Genomic DNA, 17,695 nt, shown 5'->3' on the forward strand with positions numbered 1-17,695 from the left:
AGTTCCTGGTGTAGGAAATAGATGGTGGTTACCATCCATCTTCTATTGCTTTTCCGTTTCCGCCGTGTTTCTGAAACATGATAATTTTTCTTCATTTAACATTTTTTCCTGTTTTGAGATAATTATCTAATAAAAACAAGGAAAATGTTTTTGAATTAATGCAATAAGCCATGCAATATGTTACTTATCTAATAATTTGTTTGGTTATTGTTTACACAGGTCCAGTGGTTGCTGTGTTGCCAGGAATTGTATAATGCATCTTCAATGCTGAGGCACGGCAAAGCCAAGCATGAGGGAATGCAGGAAAACACAGATCGTGGTAGGTTATATTACATTTATTTTGCAACGATTCATTAAATACATTACAGTAACGTGATTCTTTCTTTCTGGGTGGCCCGGAAGAGCAGACAAAAATGTTTTGTTTTTTTTGTTTTTTTTTATGAAGTGCATATGGCACATGCTGACATAATCTATAAATGCTCAACGATTAAAAGCGTGTGATAATAATGCCCCAATTAATACCCCTCCGCAGACCCCTCTTACTTTGTCAACGTGAATGCGCAGAGTGGACACAGAGGTGCGTTCCTGCCCCACCAGTCAGGTAACACAAAAGTAAATCGATTCAAGTGCATTGTTTGACCCCTAAACTTCAGTTGCCGAGCTATAACTTGCATGTATTTGTCTCTGTGGTGAAGTAGCCTGTCTCGCCACACAGCTGAGCATAAATTAGCCGACTGCTCACCTCAACAAGCAGGACGCTAGCCCAAATCAATAATAGATGACCACCAGTAATATTGGGAGTTTGTCATTGGTAAAGCATTTGAATCTATCTCTATCTATCTATCTTGTGTATGTTTACATTAGACTACATAATTAACACTTGCAGTAATTTTATTGAAATGACAAACTGACAATTCCCAATTAGAAAGCGTAGCCTTGTGCCTTGTTGTAATGTAACCAAGCAGTCTTATTCATACATAAACCTGTTGGTCTCTTTTTATTTAGCAATTGCAGCATAATGCCGAGAAAAGGAGCTACAGCAGGCAGCCCAGGGAAGCAGATTTGCCATAAAAAAACTAAGTGTGGAGAAGAACGGCTCTCTGACCTTCTCCTGCTTGCCACAGAGAACGACATCCAGATAAATCATAGTGAGGTCATCAGAATCTTTAGACATGGCACCGAGGAGGATGCTGCTTTAGAGTGTGCTGCACTCTTCACTCACTTCAAATTGACACTTTGTACACTTCTTTTGTTCTGACAGGAAAAACCAAAAACCAGAAATAAATTAAGGCAGCTGGCAGTTCCTATGGCATCAGAACAGTCTCATAAAAGTGCATGCTTTTTGTCGTAGTTGTATTTCCGGCTTCACAGATGTAATTTTGAGACACACTTGCAATATCAATTCACGGCGCATATGAATTACTGAATGTGCATTTACAAAATCTGTATGTTGACTTTTGAGACTGACCTGACATCGCAGGTCAACCAACGTCCCCATTGGCTGATAAAGCTGTCAACCAAAATGCATGTTTCTGATTGACAGATTCATCAGCCAAACAGGTGTTTGCTTTCTCAAATCAAATCAAATCAAATTTATTTTTATAGCGCCATAGAAGAGGAGCCTGATAACTGAAAGATCTGCCACCAGATATACTCTTGGAGACTCTAGGAACCACAAGTTCCTAACCTCCATCTAGAGAGTGGAGTGGCCTACTAGGACAGTAAGTAACTATGAGCTCTCTGAGATATGATGGACCTTGGCCATTAAGAGCTTTATATGTTAACGGAAGGATTTTAAATTCTATCTATCCTGTGAATATTCGTGCAGCAGCGTTCTGAATCAACTGAAAGCCTTTCAGGGATTTGTTTGGACATCCAGATAGTTACAGAGTTACAGTTACAGCCTAGAAGTCACAAATGCATGCACTAGTATTTCTGCATCATCCTGAGAGAGGATGTTTCTGATTTTCCTAATGTTTCTCAGGTGGAAGAAAAGATTTCTGCAAAGATTTCTGGATGACAGAAGCAACCATATCTGGTATCTCAGAAGAATCTCCTGAAGTGGGAAGAGGAAGCCTGGAAAGACAGTCAGCTGTCACATTCAGTTTGCCTGGATGGTAAATGACATCATACATAAAGCAAAGCAGTCTAGGTGACCCTCTGGCAATTCTTAGTCCAGCGCAAACAGTCCCTATGGGTGTAAGGAGAGATGTTAAGTGCTTCTTGGTCAGTATGAAGCATGAAGTGGCATCCCTACAGGTAGGTTCTCCGCTTCTCCACCACCCAAACACATGCAAGAGCTTCACATTCAATAGTAGAGTACTGTTCAGCAGGGTAGCAACAGTCGTGGAAGCAAAGGCAACAGTTCTCTCTGTGTTGTCTGGTGGAGCTGAGTGAGTACAGCCCCCAGCCTGTGGTCAGATGTGTCAGTGGTCACTTCAGTAGGCAGTTAAGGTCATATAGTGCCAGAGCATGGCTCTCCAGTATCAGCAAAACTGGACTAAGCCTCAGTAGTCCAGATGAACATAAGATCAGTAGAGTCTTTGACAGTGGCAGCAAAGTTATAAATGAACTTACTGTACCACGATGCAAGACCCAGAAAGGATCTCAGGGAGGCGGGTCAGGGCAGGTGCATGAGCCACTGCACTGACTCAGTCTTTGTCAGGATGAAGTCCATCTTTGGATATGGTGTGTCCTAGAAAAGTGTGTGTCCTCAGAAGATACCTGATTGAATTTACATTTACGCTTGTTCAACTTGAGTCCTGTCTCATTCAAGCCATGCAGCACCCTCTGTAGATTGGCATCGTGATCCTGTTGGGTAGTACCATAAAGTATATCATCAAGGTAGGCCTGCACTCCTGGGAGGCCAGACAGTATGGTAGACATCATTTACTGGAATGCTGACAGAGCTGAAGCAAGGCCAAATGGAACACGACACAGAAGCGGAAAAGGCTGAGAGATAAATACTGTAATATCACGGCTATCTGGGTGGAGCAACATTTGGTGATATGCAGACACAAGGTCAATGGTAGAAAAGATAGTAGCCCACCCGCAAGTTGGTTAGCAGTTTGTCCACGTGTGGCAAGGGGTAGCAGTCACTGACAACTGATTTGTTCGGCTCTCTTAGGTCATCATGCATAAGAGGCTTTCCTCCACCTCTGGGTGACAATGATGGGAAAGACCCACGGAGATGCATCAATGCTGCATCATTCATGTAAAGCAGCAGTCCCCAACCCCCAGGCCGGAGACCAGTACTGGTCCGTGGGTCTTTTGAACCAGGCCGCACAGAAAGAATAACATTATTTATATTTTATTTATTATCTGAATCTGAACTATGTTTTATTCAGAAAAATGACCAGACTCTCTCCGTTACATCTGTATATGACTCACTCTTGTCTCGGTCACGTGATATGTTAACACTGGAGTCATCAGAGTCTCCGGAGACAACAGGCCCCAGGCAGACTACAGGAAAAGCCATTTCGTGGAGGGGCAAAGGTGATGATGTCCATAAACAACTCAGCTTCACAGATCTGGTAAAGCACTGTGATCTTCTCAGTGAGGCGGGTACAGCTGACAGCCGGATGGAGAGGTACAAGGACCTGTGTGTGTGTGTGTGTGTGTGTGTGTGTGTGTGTGTGTGTGTGTGTGCATGCAGCACCTTTGGAAACCTTTTAGTGAGTGTTGCAATTTGCTGGGGAATGGAGACACCTGTCCAGAGGCTGGACACACAAAGGAAGTGTCTTCTCCATCAGCAACAAGACCTAAGCTCCTCCACTGTGCCAGTACATGAGGAGCTTGGAGGGAAGTGTGTTCCCACCCTGTTGTGGTCATGTTTATTCTCAAATTAAGCTAGCATTGCAATTGCAGCAGTGCAAGTTCAGCAACACTGCTGGCTTAAACACTTCAAACACACCCTCCTTCAGTCCTTCATGGATTCCTGTAAACCCACCAATAAACAGAAATTGTTTAATATATTAGCTATAAGCCATCAATCATTCAGGCCTGCAGGTTTGTGGTTTGTATAATCTCAATGGCAGTTCAAAAACTAGTCTAACGTGACGGTTTGAGGTGTGTGGACGGATCACTCAAAATAGGAATAAGCAGCATGATGGAGACGGATATCTTTTCCAGACAGAACCTTACTGTTGGCTAAAAACAGTTGACAGCTTTCTGGTTCCCCATCTTCTAGTCATGCCTCACCTGTCTTAATCAAATGCTATGTGGACTTTGACTGAGGTTAAAGTTAGATAGAATCAGCAGGGCAGATTAGACTAACTGTATTCACAATTTTTACACTTGCTGTAGTAAATATTTTTATAATATGTTAATATGTAAACATAAATGTGTGAATAATAGCCTATAAATAACAAAACTAAATATATGAATTAACTTAATTTTAAACCTTACACTAGTTGTAGAGTAAAAAAAATGCCTGGGCATCAATCCTCCAGCTCTGCTTGTTAGCCTAAAGTTAGACTTTTTTGTTTAAATGCCTTATGTGCTGCTTCAAGTAGGTGTCCCCCCATGGGTATAGCCTATTATAGGACAAGCATGCTGCAGCAAACAATGTAATGTGTTCTCCACTAGGTGGAGACATGACCCTGCCTGACAACAATAGCAGAGAACTTTATATTTCTATAGACTATAGACTGAAAAATAGTGTCCTTAATACAGTATATGTATGGTACAGAGTGTTTGGTTATTCGGTATAAGGATGCTGTCACTTGCAGTTGGATAACCTTTTTATATGATATGAGACAGTCACACATATCCTTCTCCCTAAAACTACAAATTATAGCTTGTGATACAGTATTACAGTAAGATGGCATTATGTATAAAGAATGGTAGAGTAAAGATCATCAGCATCAAGATATTTGCTATTTCTACATGATTTCTTTATTAGCATGTCTATCTCCAAACTGAGTAATCAGCTCTTTTCATACATATTGGTCAGGATGAGACTGAGATGTCCACCAGACTGCTTGATATGTCTCTTTTGATGTTTTCTACCTAATAGTCAACTCCATTATAAGCGGATCTTCATTGACAGGTTTTTAACATTTCTGAGTAAATATGTGTTTTAAATCCATCAACAAGCCCTCTGTTGGAGCCTTGACCTGAGGTGGAACAGACAACATAATTACAGTATCCTTTTCTTAAATCAGGAACAGAAAAAATGGGATAATGGTGACAACATATGTTCATATAAACATGTACAGACATGTTGTATATGTGCTGTGCATTTACTTGTAGACTAAATTTGATTAAATAGAATGGACTTATTCTTAATATGATTTTTATACCTGACTGCTGTCTGTACTGCAGACAAGAGGGTGTTTTAACATCATTAATGTTGTATATGACATACAAATAGGGTAAAGCTATTTTGTTAGTGTAGAAGTGCAATGTCACCCTGTGGACTGACCACAGGCACAGAAAAGGATCTCAGGTAACATTACTCCCTGCATTATCACCCTGTTGTGGTTCCACACAAGGGCTAAAGTTCTCTGCCAGCAGCATCATGACAGACCAAGACAACTCAGGTAGGTTAACAGTCTTCTTAACGTTTTGATTCTACGGTGTTAGCTGAATGTTATATGAAAGTGGTGCTGTTTCTGACTATGAAAGACCAATTTAAAGGTTGATATCTAATAGTTGGGGGCACAGGCTGATCATGATGTGATGAATATATATGTCTTATTTAATGTTTTGGTTTTGTTTTTGTTTTGGGTAAGTCATTACACATCAATCTTGCTTGTCATATCATTACCTAACTCATTCAGCGAGGAAGGTGGTTGTTTCATATTCATGAGCATGGTCAGAAGATTGGCATAATCTGTTCATTGAATGGCTCTGCTTCAAATTCCCTGTATATATATATATATATATATATATATATATATCTCTTTTGTGCCACACTTTTTTGTGCCACACTTTATTGTCTCTGACCCTTAAGATGTAAGAAAAGACTGAGTGAGCGCTTTATTAGGAACACTATTCTAACATTGGCTCTCCAAGCCATGGATCCAACAGATGTTGAAACTTTCCTCTGTTGACATGACTGCATCAAACTCATGCTACCAAGCTCTAGGAGACTGAAATAAACTCATTCATGCTGATGAAACCAGATTGAGACAACCTCTGCTTTGCATCATGGAGGATTCTCCTGCAGCAAGTAACCATTAACTAGTTTATTTAAACATGATCAGAGTAAAATCTACTAACTCTGCAGAAACCCACATTCATCAGACCAGACTGTTTCATCAGTCTTCATATGTCCAGTGGATCTGTGTCAACTGTTGGTGAATGGAGGCAAAGCTAATGTGGTCTTCTGCTGTTGTAGCATGACCCAAATGCCTCAGAGATTTGCACTTAATGAAACACTCGAGCCAGCCTAACACCAACAGTCATCTCATCAACTTCACTGAGATCACATGACACAAGATGAACTGCAGCGCCTGACATGCATCTGCAGTTGTTTACACCCTAGACTGCTGATTCATGATTGGTTGATTGGATAGTAAATAAGAAGCTATATACATGTTCCTATTAAACATGTTTACCCTATCAATGTAAAACTTGTGGATTTTTTTTACATAATGAGAAAATGCATGATGTGGACTCTTTTGAGTCACAGCATTGTGGCAGCTCACCCTCAGGATATTGCAGAACAGAATTAAAGAATGCACACAGAATTAAACGGCAGCAGGGTGACATAGTGGTTAATGCTGTTGCCCATAACAAGAAGGTCGTGGGTACAATTCCTGGGGCTGGGACCTTTCTGTGTGGATGTTGTATATTCTCTCCATGCCTGTGTGGGTTTCTTCCGGGTACTCTGGTTTCCTGAAGTGGTTGTTTGTCTTTGTCTGTCTCTGTATGTTGGCCTATGTTGCCCCCATGACTCAGAAACAGAAAAGTCGTAGATGAGTGAATGAAAACAGAATTAGAAAGTAGAAATTTGTTTTCTCTTTTTTGATTACTCACTTCCTAAATTAGCACAAGGTTAGGTCGCAGAGCAGAAGAGGGAAACATCAAAATAAAATAAATATATCAAATGAAATCGTTAGTTTTGCTAAATACGTTACAATTCAGATTATTCACAGATGTACATAAAAATGTAATAAGCGCTCCCTAATGATCAAATTTAGTAAGTTGAGTAAGTGCAGGACTCAATTATGTTTAAAATGCCACTGAAGCTCATTCCATAAAGTATTCAGTGCCTTTGTGATGTTTTGGATATGTTTTTGATATGATTTCTCACAGATAATGGAGTCAATGCTGAAGCCTGTTTAGGTCATTCAAATCCCATCAGGTCTTTAAGGACTCACAATGAGCTTCATAAGGAACTGCTATTGGCCCACAAGAGGTGGGTACCATACAGGTGGAGCAAAACATTGTCATCCTTTCCAAAATTTTCATCTCATATGGTTTCACTATGAAAGAGAAACATTTTTTTCATAAATTGAAAAGTGCCATTAAAAAGCCTGAGTAATGCATGTAAAGAAGGTATTTTTTTCTTTTGTGTCTATTGTTAAAATGCAGCAAATGCCTCTCATTTCTCTGTAAAGCAGGTCTCATTAAGAATACATGAGAGTCTCTTTCTTTCACAAAGCTGCAATGATACACCTTCTCTTCAGGCTGCAGTCCTTTAGGCCACAGCAACCTGAAGCAATGTAAAGTGATATGCTAACAGGAGGACAGACCTGGCTCAACCACTGGCTTGACCTGATAGCAAACTCTGTGGTACCAGTGAAAGCAATGGATCTTTTTGTAGCATCTGTTTGCAATTTTCATTCCATAATGACTTTTCACCAAGTTAAAAATATTAACTTTATCTACTTTAACATTATGAGTCCATGATGATGCTAAAATTACTAAAAACAAAATCTGCACTGAGTAATTAGAGTCCTGGTATCATAAAGCATCATGTCTCATGTAACCATTAGCTGCACAATGAAATGTTTTGTTAATCTTTTATTGTTTCATTGTCATGCCAGATATCCAGATTTTACCAAATTTAAGTGAATAATCTATATTGCCGAAGCACATCAAACGCTGGTTTATTTATTTATCAATGAGTGGCCCCATTTTATCATTCATGCAGAGTATCCAGTGCATTTGCTCTTATATTATCTTAAAATCAGTTGCCTCATTAATATAGTGGTGAGTAGGGTTGCACATCTCTGTGGTAGCCGATTCAATACAATTCGATACAGTGTAAGAACGATTGCGATTCGATTCTACTGTTAACATTTGTTGATGTAGACATTAATCTTACATTAGAAAATAAAGAAGCCAATTATATAAAAGTGACATTCTTACAGTATTTCTGTCTGAAAACGAGCACATTTACATCCATTAACATTACCGTTGTTGCCTGTTTTCTGTCATGGTAATACCAGCTACGTAGTATAGTCGTTTCGTAGGCAGCCACCACTGCCTTGTTTTAGAGACGCAAACTATAAAGCCCGATTGCTAGTCTCGCGATACCCGATCCATGACTCTACAATTGAACCATCTATAAATTCATGGCTGATTTGTATGGGGAGATATGGCTGCTACCAGCGCAACCGTATCTCTCACTAACAGAATATCCGGTCGTATCGGTTTATCGTTCACAACCTAGTGGTGAGTATATCCGCTTGGTATGCAGATGACTGGGGTTCAATTCCCTAACAAGGGGTCTACTAGTGGTACTCTTGTGCCAGTCACTAGCCCAGATAAATGGGAGTGTTGCGTCAGGAAGAGCAAAAATGACTTGCATTGAGTTGCATTGAGGGTGTTTATAAACCCACAGTTTCTGGTTACCCCAGCTGTCAAAGTTGAGTCCCCAAAAAACCTTATCTTATAGTATCTTCCAAGGTTGCCTTGATGTGCACTTATTTGTAATGACTGTCATCCAAGGAGCTGGTGTGTTTAGATACGTCTCAGGTTAATAATCAGGAACTTCCTTTTGCAGTGATTTAAAGAATGCAGCAATCAGGTTTTTCAAAGTCATTTACTCATAAGATAGATTTATTTATTTCATGGTGTAGTCTGTGTGTTTGTGGAGGTGGAGTTTCAACAAATCTACTGTATGCCATGATCAACGATCAATGACAACACCAATAGCCTTATTCTGGACCATCTTAAGTTTTCACAGTGCAACAAAAAGGCCAATTAGGGGAGTGCAGTAGTAGAGGCAGGCGATCCAAGATGTGGATGAGGAGCGTTTCTTACTGAGCCATGTAAGGCCTGATTTTTCTCACATTGTTTAGTGCAAAGCAGAACGGCAGAGGCCAGATCAGAGAGGGAGAGCTGGTCATCGAACACGACCCTGCCTCTGGTACGAGATGATGAGGAAACTTTGGTTTTGATATTGTGATGAGACTCTTTTGAGGGGACGTTTGGTTCAAGGTGCAATCCAGGATCCATGCAGAGACTGTGGGATGGGTCTAGTTGGAATGGCAGGTCCAGATGGACGTTGTCAGCATAAGGGTGATATTACAAACCATGCAAACAGATAATATGACCCAAGGAGGAGGTGCATATGGCAAAAAGTAAGGTCCTTGTACCAATTTATATGGCACTTCTCTGAGAGGGGAATAGGAGAAGGACATTTGCCCTTGCTGTGACATGTTGAGTTCCAAAAGTAAACTTGTGTACTCATTTGAAGGATGCAGGAGACGTCCAAATCAGTTTCATATATTTTATTATCACATCTAACAGCAAAATATACTATAGAAAAAGAGATCGTTTACAGAGCTCTGGTCCAGACTATGTTTCCCTGACCAGCATACAACTCCAGCATCAGTTCACGAAGTCTGATACTCTATCTTTCCCTGGCTTGTTATGGTTGTTATGGTTACACAAAGGAAATGAGGTATGTGGGTGTAGTCCTCTTTGGATTGCACACTTCCTCCGCGTGTTATCTGACTCGATTCTCGCAATCAGCCCCTAGCAGCTGTTGATGGTCCCTGGTTTCTGTGCAAAAAGAAGAACAGACAAACTACAACCCCACTGTATCTTCTGCATTCAGTCAGCAATTAGTAGAAGGTCAGGGTTGCATCATATACTGTATATGGATATTTTATAAAAGATGTTTTTCATTCATGTCTGTCCATTCTATCCTCATTACATTGTGCAGTTGTTACTTTCTGTATTCATGTAAATGTCACTCTTTACTTCATCATAAGCATTTTGTCAAGTTAAAACAATATAATCATCAAAGAGTATAAAAGCATGTAAGAAGCATAAAATCAGATATTCCAACAGACACAATGGATGAGCACTCTGGGAGATAAGATTCAAACCATTATTGCACATTGCCTAAGATCCCCAGGCAGCCACATGTGTTGGTTCACCAATTCAAATGCAGCTGAGAGGTTCAACAAGATTGGAACTAAGGACTGCCCCTAAGACTTATGTAATAGACAATAAGACTGTCTCAGTGGAGTGGCCAAACTTGAAACCAAATGAATTTTAATCAGTTTGAGACCATTCTTTTAATAGACTTAGATAAGAATGGAAGTAGTAAGACAGGTGATTATCAACATTAAGAATATTAGTACTTAATAATAATTAATAACAATATCTCATAACAATTAAATATCTGAGAGAAAGACTAAATAGCTGATTGACTGGCAGAGAGATAAAATAACTCAAATTTTATTTGATGTTTGTTCAAATGTGTTACATGTAGGAAGAATGGGAAGAATTGCAGCAGCATGCTGTGCCATGAAGGCTGTGGTTTTATATTTTGTTCTTCCCAAATGATTTGTAGTAGAGTGAAAAAAATAAAAACTACTGGAGAAGTGAAGTTTGAGTACAAAACTGAAAAAAATCTCAGGCTACAGCATATCAAACATCCCCCTACCTGGATTCTTTCATGTTACTAATGTCAGACTAAGCACTAGAAAATCTGTGTGCTTTCCTTCCATATTAGGACATGTTGTTGTTTTTTTTTTTTTTTTTTTTGTTTGTTTGTTCTTTTTTTGGCTCAGATCACTTTTGATAAACATTAAGACATCTTTTTCCTGACATACTTATTCACTGTAGGAAATATCAAGTAAAATATTCAATAAAACACAAGCGTCTTCCATAAATCATATAAATGAGACTGCATATTCTCATCTGGTTTTTTCCACTGGAGACATCACCATTTTAATTAGCACACTGCCATATAGTGAATATACAGCTGTTGAAGCACATATTCAGTTATGACTGGTTGGCAACAAAGCCACAGAGTTGTTCACATTTCAATAAAACGTGAACACAGCACCAGACATGTGAAACCATCGTCTTGAATACCTAGCATTGGAAGGTCATAGTAAGGTGTAGAATGAAATTTTATTTTATTTTTTGGTTTCAGTTACAGTACATGTGCTGTATCTTTAAGTGAGTAAAAAAAAGCTCTCTAACATTTAAACTCTCATACTATCTATAAACTTCGACTCTTCCACCATATCTAACTCCAGCTGCTGCTTCTTTTTTGGGCTTAGGGGTCTGGTGCTGAACAGCAGATCAGAACTTCAACAGGTGCTGGAGAGGAGGAAGCGGGTGCAGAGTGACCACAAAGAAGATGGAGAGAGCAGGAGTCCTCTCGAGGATGTGCTGCTTAGACGTCAACAGAAACAACTTGAGGTAATCATTTCTGTTAGAAACCATGGCCAAACCAGAAGTCACGAGGAAGCTGTAAATGAAATGTAACTAGACATGTGACAAAATTGCTGAACACATAATCATCCCGGCTTAGCACCTTTTTACTTTGGCATTGTCAGGCTGCGGAAAAACTCCATCATTTACTTAAGTTAAGCTGAAGTCCCTCCAACATGAAAATTCATGTCACAGCAGCAAGATATAGAGATGTAACCACATATAAAAGACAAATAGAGACACTATAAACAAGTTACAAGTATAATAACCTTGAATAACCTTGAAACATACTGAACTGTAATATTGATATTGCACAACAGAAGGATAACATGCCGATAACAGACTTCAAATCAAATCAAATCAAATCAGATTTATTTCTATAACGCCAAATCATAACAAAGTTACATCGAGGCACTTTACATATTAAAGCAGGTCTACACCAAACTCTTTATAAATTTATTTAAAGAGACCCAACAGATCCCCCGATGAGCAAGCACTTGGCAACGGTGGCAAGGAAAAACTTCCTTTAAGAGGCAGAAACCTTGAGCAGAACCAGGCTCAGGGGGGCGGCCATCTGCCTCGACCGATTGGGTTGAGAGTGGGAGAGAGAGAGAGAGAGAGAGAGAGGGAGAGAGAGAGTGAGACAGGCATTGGAGGGGAGGGGGGTGTAGGCAGGAACATGTTGCTGCATGAAGTTCATGGAGTTGAGCTGTAGTACAGAATTCATGAACTATGGGACCAGCAGGTGTTGCAGGAACATGGGATGGCGATGAGTCACCACCTGCAGGATGAGGACAGGGAGAGAGAGGAGAGGAACTGGGAGAGACAGAGACTTTGGCAGAACATGGTTAGTAAATGCAGTATAAATGCTTAGAACTGGGTGAAACTGTGTTTTTTAAGAAGGATGGTTCTTATCAGCGCATGCAAGGGGGGAGGAAAGGAGAGCGAGCGAGAGGGAGGGAGAGGTGGAGAGAGGGAGAGAGAGAAGCTCAGTCCTTCCCCCAGCAGCATAGGCCTACAGCAGCATTGCTAAAGAGTAGAGTAGTAGACTTTAACTTTTTAACTATAAGCTCTGTCATACAGGAAAGTTTTAAGCCTGGTCTTGAAAATTACTAAAGAGTCTGCCCCCCGGACCAGTACTGGAAGTTGGTTCCATAGAAGAGGAGCCTGATAACTGAACGATCTGCCTCCAGATTTACTCTTGGAGACTCTAGGAACCACAAGTAAACCTCCATCTAGAGAGCAGAGTGGCCTGCTAGGACAGTAAGGAACTATGAGCTCTCTGAGATATGATGGAGCTTGGCCATTAAGAACTTTATATGTTAAAAGAAGGATTTTGAATTCTACTCTATATTTTACTGGCAGCCAATGAAGAGCAGCTAACACAAGAGAGATATGATCTCTTTTCCTCGTTCCTGTTAATATTCGTGCAGCAGCGTTCTGAATTAACTGAAGGCCTTTTAGAGATTTGTTTGGACATCCAGATAGTAATGAGTTACAGTAGTCCAGCCTAGAAGTTACAAATGCATGGACTAGTTTTTCTGCATCATCCCGAGAAAGGATGTTTCTGATTTTCCTAATGTTTCTCAGGTGGAAGAAAGCTGCCCGACTAACTTGTTAATGTGAGGGACAAAGGACATGTCCTGGTCAAAAATTACTCCAAGGTTTCTTAAAGTGGAGCTGGAAGCCAAAGTGATGCCGTCCAGACTGATGACATGATTAGATAACTTTAAATAACATTAAATAACTTCTGTTTTGTCAGAGTTGAGAAGTAAAAACTTTTCCAGTCATCCAAAGTTTTATGTCTTCAAGACATGCCTGCAGTCTGACTATCTGAGAGACTTCATTTGGCTTCATTGATAGGTACAGCTGAGTATCGTCTGCATAGCAGAGGAAGTTGATGCTGTGTTTCCTGATAATGTTGCCTAGAGGAGGCAGATAAAGCGTAAAGAGGATCGGTCCAAGTACCGAACCCTGCGGGACTCCATGACTCATGACAGTACATGAGGAGGAGCTGTTGTTAACATGAACAAACTGATGTCTATCTGATAAGTAGGATTTGAACCACCTTAGTGCAGTTTGTTTAATTCCAATTTCATGTCTCTGTAGTAAAATATTATGATCTATGGTGTCGAATGCAGCACTGAGATCTAGAAGGAGAAGTATGGAGGCTGATCCATTGTCTGAAGCCATTAGAATCTCATTGGAGACTTTAACCAGCACTGTTTCTGCGCTATGATGGGCTCTAAATCCTGACAAACAAACTGTTCCCATCCAGATGGCCGTGTAGTTGTTTTGCTACAGCTTTCTCAATGATTTTAGAAATAAATGGAATATGGGTCTATAGTTTGCCAAAACATCTGGATCAAGATTAGGCTTTTTAAGCTGGGGTTTAATGACCGCGGTCTTAAGTGCCTGCGATACATGACCCAGAAATAAAGTCAGATTAATCAAATCTAGAATGAACGGCTCAATTAAATAAAAGATCTCTTTAAAGAGGCTAGTTGGTACTGGGTCTAATGGACAGGTTGACGGTCTGGATGATGAAACTATAGAAGCTAGCTCTGAGAGATTCAGAGGTGAAAATGATTCCAAATGTAAAAGAGGCGTCGCAGCTGATTCAGAAGTTGCTGTATTCAGTAGGAGATTTTTATCTAACGTAGGCAAGAGCTGATAAATTCTGTCTCTGATTGTGAGAATTTTATCTGTAAAAAAGTCCATAAAATCATCACTGCTTAGAGCTGAGGGGATCACTGGTTCAACTGAGTTATGGCTCTTTGTCAGCCTTGTTATTTTGTGTATTTTATATCCATGGTATTATGTATTTATGTATTTTAAATATATATACCTATGTGTTTATAGTTGTCAATGTGTGTTGAAAATGTGCAAATATATCTATTGTCCTTTGAACTGTAAACATTTGCTTGGTTTGCTTCCACTGGGGGTGAACAGTTTATCGTGGTATAATTGAGCTCTCCTTAGTCCTGAGACTCAGTATTGAGTCTATCTAGGATGTGAAAACTATCATCTATCAAAAGTGGTCCAAGGAAAGAACAGTGATGATCCAGCCACACACACAGTTTGTTTTCAGGCTGCATAGCTACAGACCAGTCAGGGTGCCCATGCTGACCCCTGATCAGAACTGGACCACAGAGCAATAGAAGAAGATGGCTTGGTCTAAATCCTGCTTTCTTTTACATCGCATGGAGGGCTGGGTGTGTGCGCGTCACTTACATGAGGATGGTACCAGGATGCACTGCGCGAAGAAGACAAACCAGCAGAGGCAGTATGATGCTTTGGGCAATGTTCTGCTGGGAAACTTTGGGTCCTCCCATCCACGTGGATGTTACTCTGACATGTACCACCCACCTAAGCATTGGTGCTGACCATGTACCTTTCATGGAGACGGTATTTCCCAATGGCTGTGGCCTCTTTCAGCAGGATAATGTGCTGTGCCACAAAGCAATCCAGGAATGGTTTGAGGAGCACAACAAGTTTGAGGGGTTGACTTGGCCTCCAAATCCCATCTGTGGGATTGTGCTGAACAAACAAGTCCAGTCCATGGAGGCCCCACCCCAAAACTTACAGGACTTAAAGAATCTGCTGCAAACATTTTGGTATCAGATACCATAGCACACCTTCAGGGGTCTAGGGGAGTCCATGTCTTGAAGGAACAGGGCTGTTTTTGAAGCAAAAGGGGGGCCAACGCAATATGAGGCAGGGGTCATAATGAAATGCCACATCAGTATAAAGTGATTCCCAGAATTTCTAACAATCTATATACATATGTACATCATAAAATCATAAGTTTTTGACCTGAAGTAACCACTTTCTAATCTTTGCATGTACATGTGATGCTAATGCCTCTCGTTTTCTCTTGTTAGAAGGAGAAGGAACAAGAGGAGAGGCTGCAACAGGAAGCACAGTTGATGGAGTTTGTTCGAGTGCGGCAGAACCTCAGAAAAATCCACTCAGTGATGCAGAACAAAGTTGCACATCTGTGAAACAGGAGAGAACTCTGACCTCATGAACATCATGGTCTATGGTGAAAGATAATTAGTGTAAATGGATTGAATGCTGGTTTTAAAAGGACAGACAAATGGAAAAAAAATACTTGCTGCTTTGTGTAATTCAAGTATAAGAATTTTTCCTTGTTGTGTGTGCCTTGTGTCCTTTGATTTGTAAACATTAATAGTGTAAAACTCACACCAGAAGCATGCCCATGTGTTTTTGGGAGTGCATAAAAGCACACAAGTGCCATGCACTGTTCTGACGCAGGTAATGATCAACCTGTGATTTAAAAATTTAACTTTGATTTTTAGTGTGACTGTGAATCCAGCCATCAGATGATTCTGGTTTCCCCTGAAGTTATTATTATATCAATTTGTTCTCAAAAGATGTTGGCGTGCATCTGTAAAGACGTTCAGCTTGAATAGTTTGTCAATCTGATGTGTGATTTAAGTGGTTTTTTAAGCAGTGTATAGTTGGTTAATCAACTTCTTTTGGAAGATGTTATTTCATCTCATATTCAAGATAGGTAAAAGTCTTATTCTTCCTCTGTGATACTCTGTGATGCTTCATATCATTTGTGCATATAATATAACAGATGTTATTTCTAAAACTATTATACTACTATGATTACCTACTTATAGAAAAAAAATGTTTTTGCATCCCCACATCAGAGTGAAGCAATAATATTGCTATAGACATGGAGATTCTGTTATGGACTGCTAGAGCTTCCACCCCTCCTGCAGCCTCTGCACACCGCTCTCTGCTCAGCCTGCAATCATTCCTTTCCAGCTTTACCTGCCGCTGCATCATCTACACCCACCGACTGCTACCAGCTGACTCATTCTGCCACATGCCTGTTGCTCCTTTGCTCGTTACCCATCAGTATTTGTATCTGCCAGGTTGCCTTTGTTCTTTGCCAGATCATAGTCTGTGCTTCCCCTTGTCTATATATGTTGATCTTTAAACCTGACCTTTGCCTTTTGTCCGATGATTTTGTGCCTCTGCCTCACCATTTTAATTTATGATTTTGACCTCTGGGAGGGCCTTTACTTTGCTTTACCCTTATTTCAGTAAATATTCCCGCCTCTGCGTTGTGTGTCTTCCTTTGGGCCTTTTGATCTATGATAGCATGATCTGACCAGGAATGGACCCAGCAGAATTCTAGCACTTCTGCTCACACAGAGTCAAGGAATGCTCTGCAGTCAAGACTCATCAGAAAGAAATGGCTACAGTAACATAGCACCTGCAAGTACTTGCTAACAGTATTAATCACCTGGTGGGTCAGCTGCAGCAGCTCCATCCACTCAAGTAGCTTCTGCACCATCGCTGCACCCAACCTACTTATCTGTTTCATTATCTGATCACTCTTGATTTGATCATCGCTCTACTGGAAGGGAGAGTGAGAGAGTGGGGAACTTTTTCGTGGCCTCTCTGTACCTCCCAGGAAAGTTTTGTGCAAGAACTGAAGAAGGTGATTGATAGGTTCGCCAGTGGAAGGAGCAAGCACAAGCGTTGCTGCAAGCACCCTAGCAGACGATGTCACTCTAATTACACCTTTGATTTGAACTTAGCTGCCAATTGTTTCTGGAATGCAGATACTGAAGATAAAATGAGATAAGATAATCTTTTGTTAGTCCCTCAGTGCAGAAATTTGCACATTACAGCAGCATCGGACATATAAAAGAAAAAGAAGTAATACAAACCATGCTACAAGCTGGAAAGAGCACAAAGCAGTTTATTAATTCTGTTTTATACACACAGGCATTACAATGATCTCAGACATCTGTGGTGTGTATATCATCATCTCTTGACAGGTTAGTTTACTTGGCTGACTAACTTGAGGTGAAGATTTGTAGAAATAAGGACACAGTCTCTTCAGAACCTCCTGTCACTATCCTGACTTTTGAACAGCTCATGTAATAAAAGGGCGCATTTTCCCTCTGCACAAGGGTTTAATATCTCTAACTGAAAATCTTTGACCATGTCCTTTTGCTGAGGTTCCGGTGTCAATACTCCGGCTTTCACATGTTTTTGTATCATCTTTTCAATT

General features: G+C 40.4%; 1 protein-coding gene across 1 annotated transcript; it reads left to right on the top strand.

Moving 5' to 3' along the window:
* Window positions 1-264: 264 nt before the first annotated feature.
* On the top strand, window positions 265-15,638 carry LOC115045695 (protein FAM107B). The gene is made up of 5 exons (XM_029505486.1): window positions 265-319; window positions 533-601; window positions 7,264-7,366; window positions 11,481-11,622; window positions 15,519-15,638. Exons 1-5 carry the CDS (start codon window positions 265-267, stop codon window positions 15,636-15,638), a joined length of 489 nt encoding a protein of 162 aa, XP_029361346.1.
* The last annotated feature ends 2,057 nt before the right edge of the window (window positions 15,639-17,695 follow it).

Source organism: Echeneis naucrates, chromosome 7 (genome assembly GCF_900963305.1).
Source record: "Echeneis naucrates chromosome 7, fEcheNa1.1, whole genome shotgun sequence".
Classification (NCBI taxonomy): Eukaryota; Metazoa; Chordata; class Actinopteri; order Carangiformes; family Echeneidae; genus Echeneis; species Echeneis naucrates.

What these genes read in the sequence shown, in the direction of transcription:
- LOC115045695 (XM_029505486.1), top strand. Translation starts at nt 265, where the DNA reads ATGCTGAGGCACGGCAAAGCCAAGCATGAGGGAATGCAGGAAAACACA. An exon ending in GTTCCTGCCCCACCAGTCAG is followed by an intron (nt 602 to 7,263) that starts GTAACACAAAAG and finishes GATTTCTCACAG; the next exon opens with ATAATGGAGTCAATGCTGAA. An exon ending in CTGCTATTGGCCCACAAGAG is followed by an intron (nt 7,367 to 11,480) that starts GTGGGTACCATA and finishes TTTTGGGCTTAG; the next exon opens with GGGTCTGGTGCTGAACAGCA.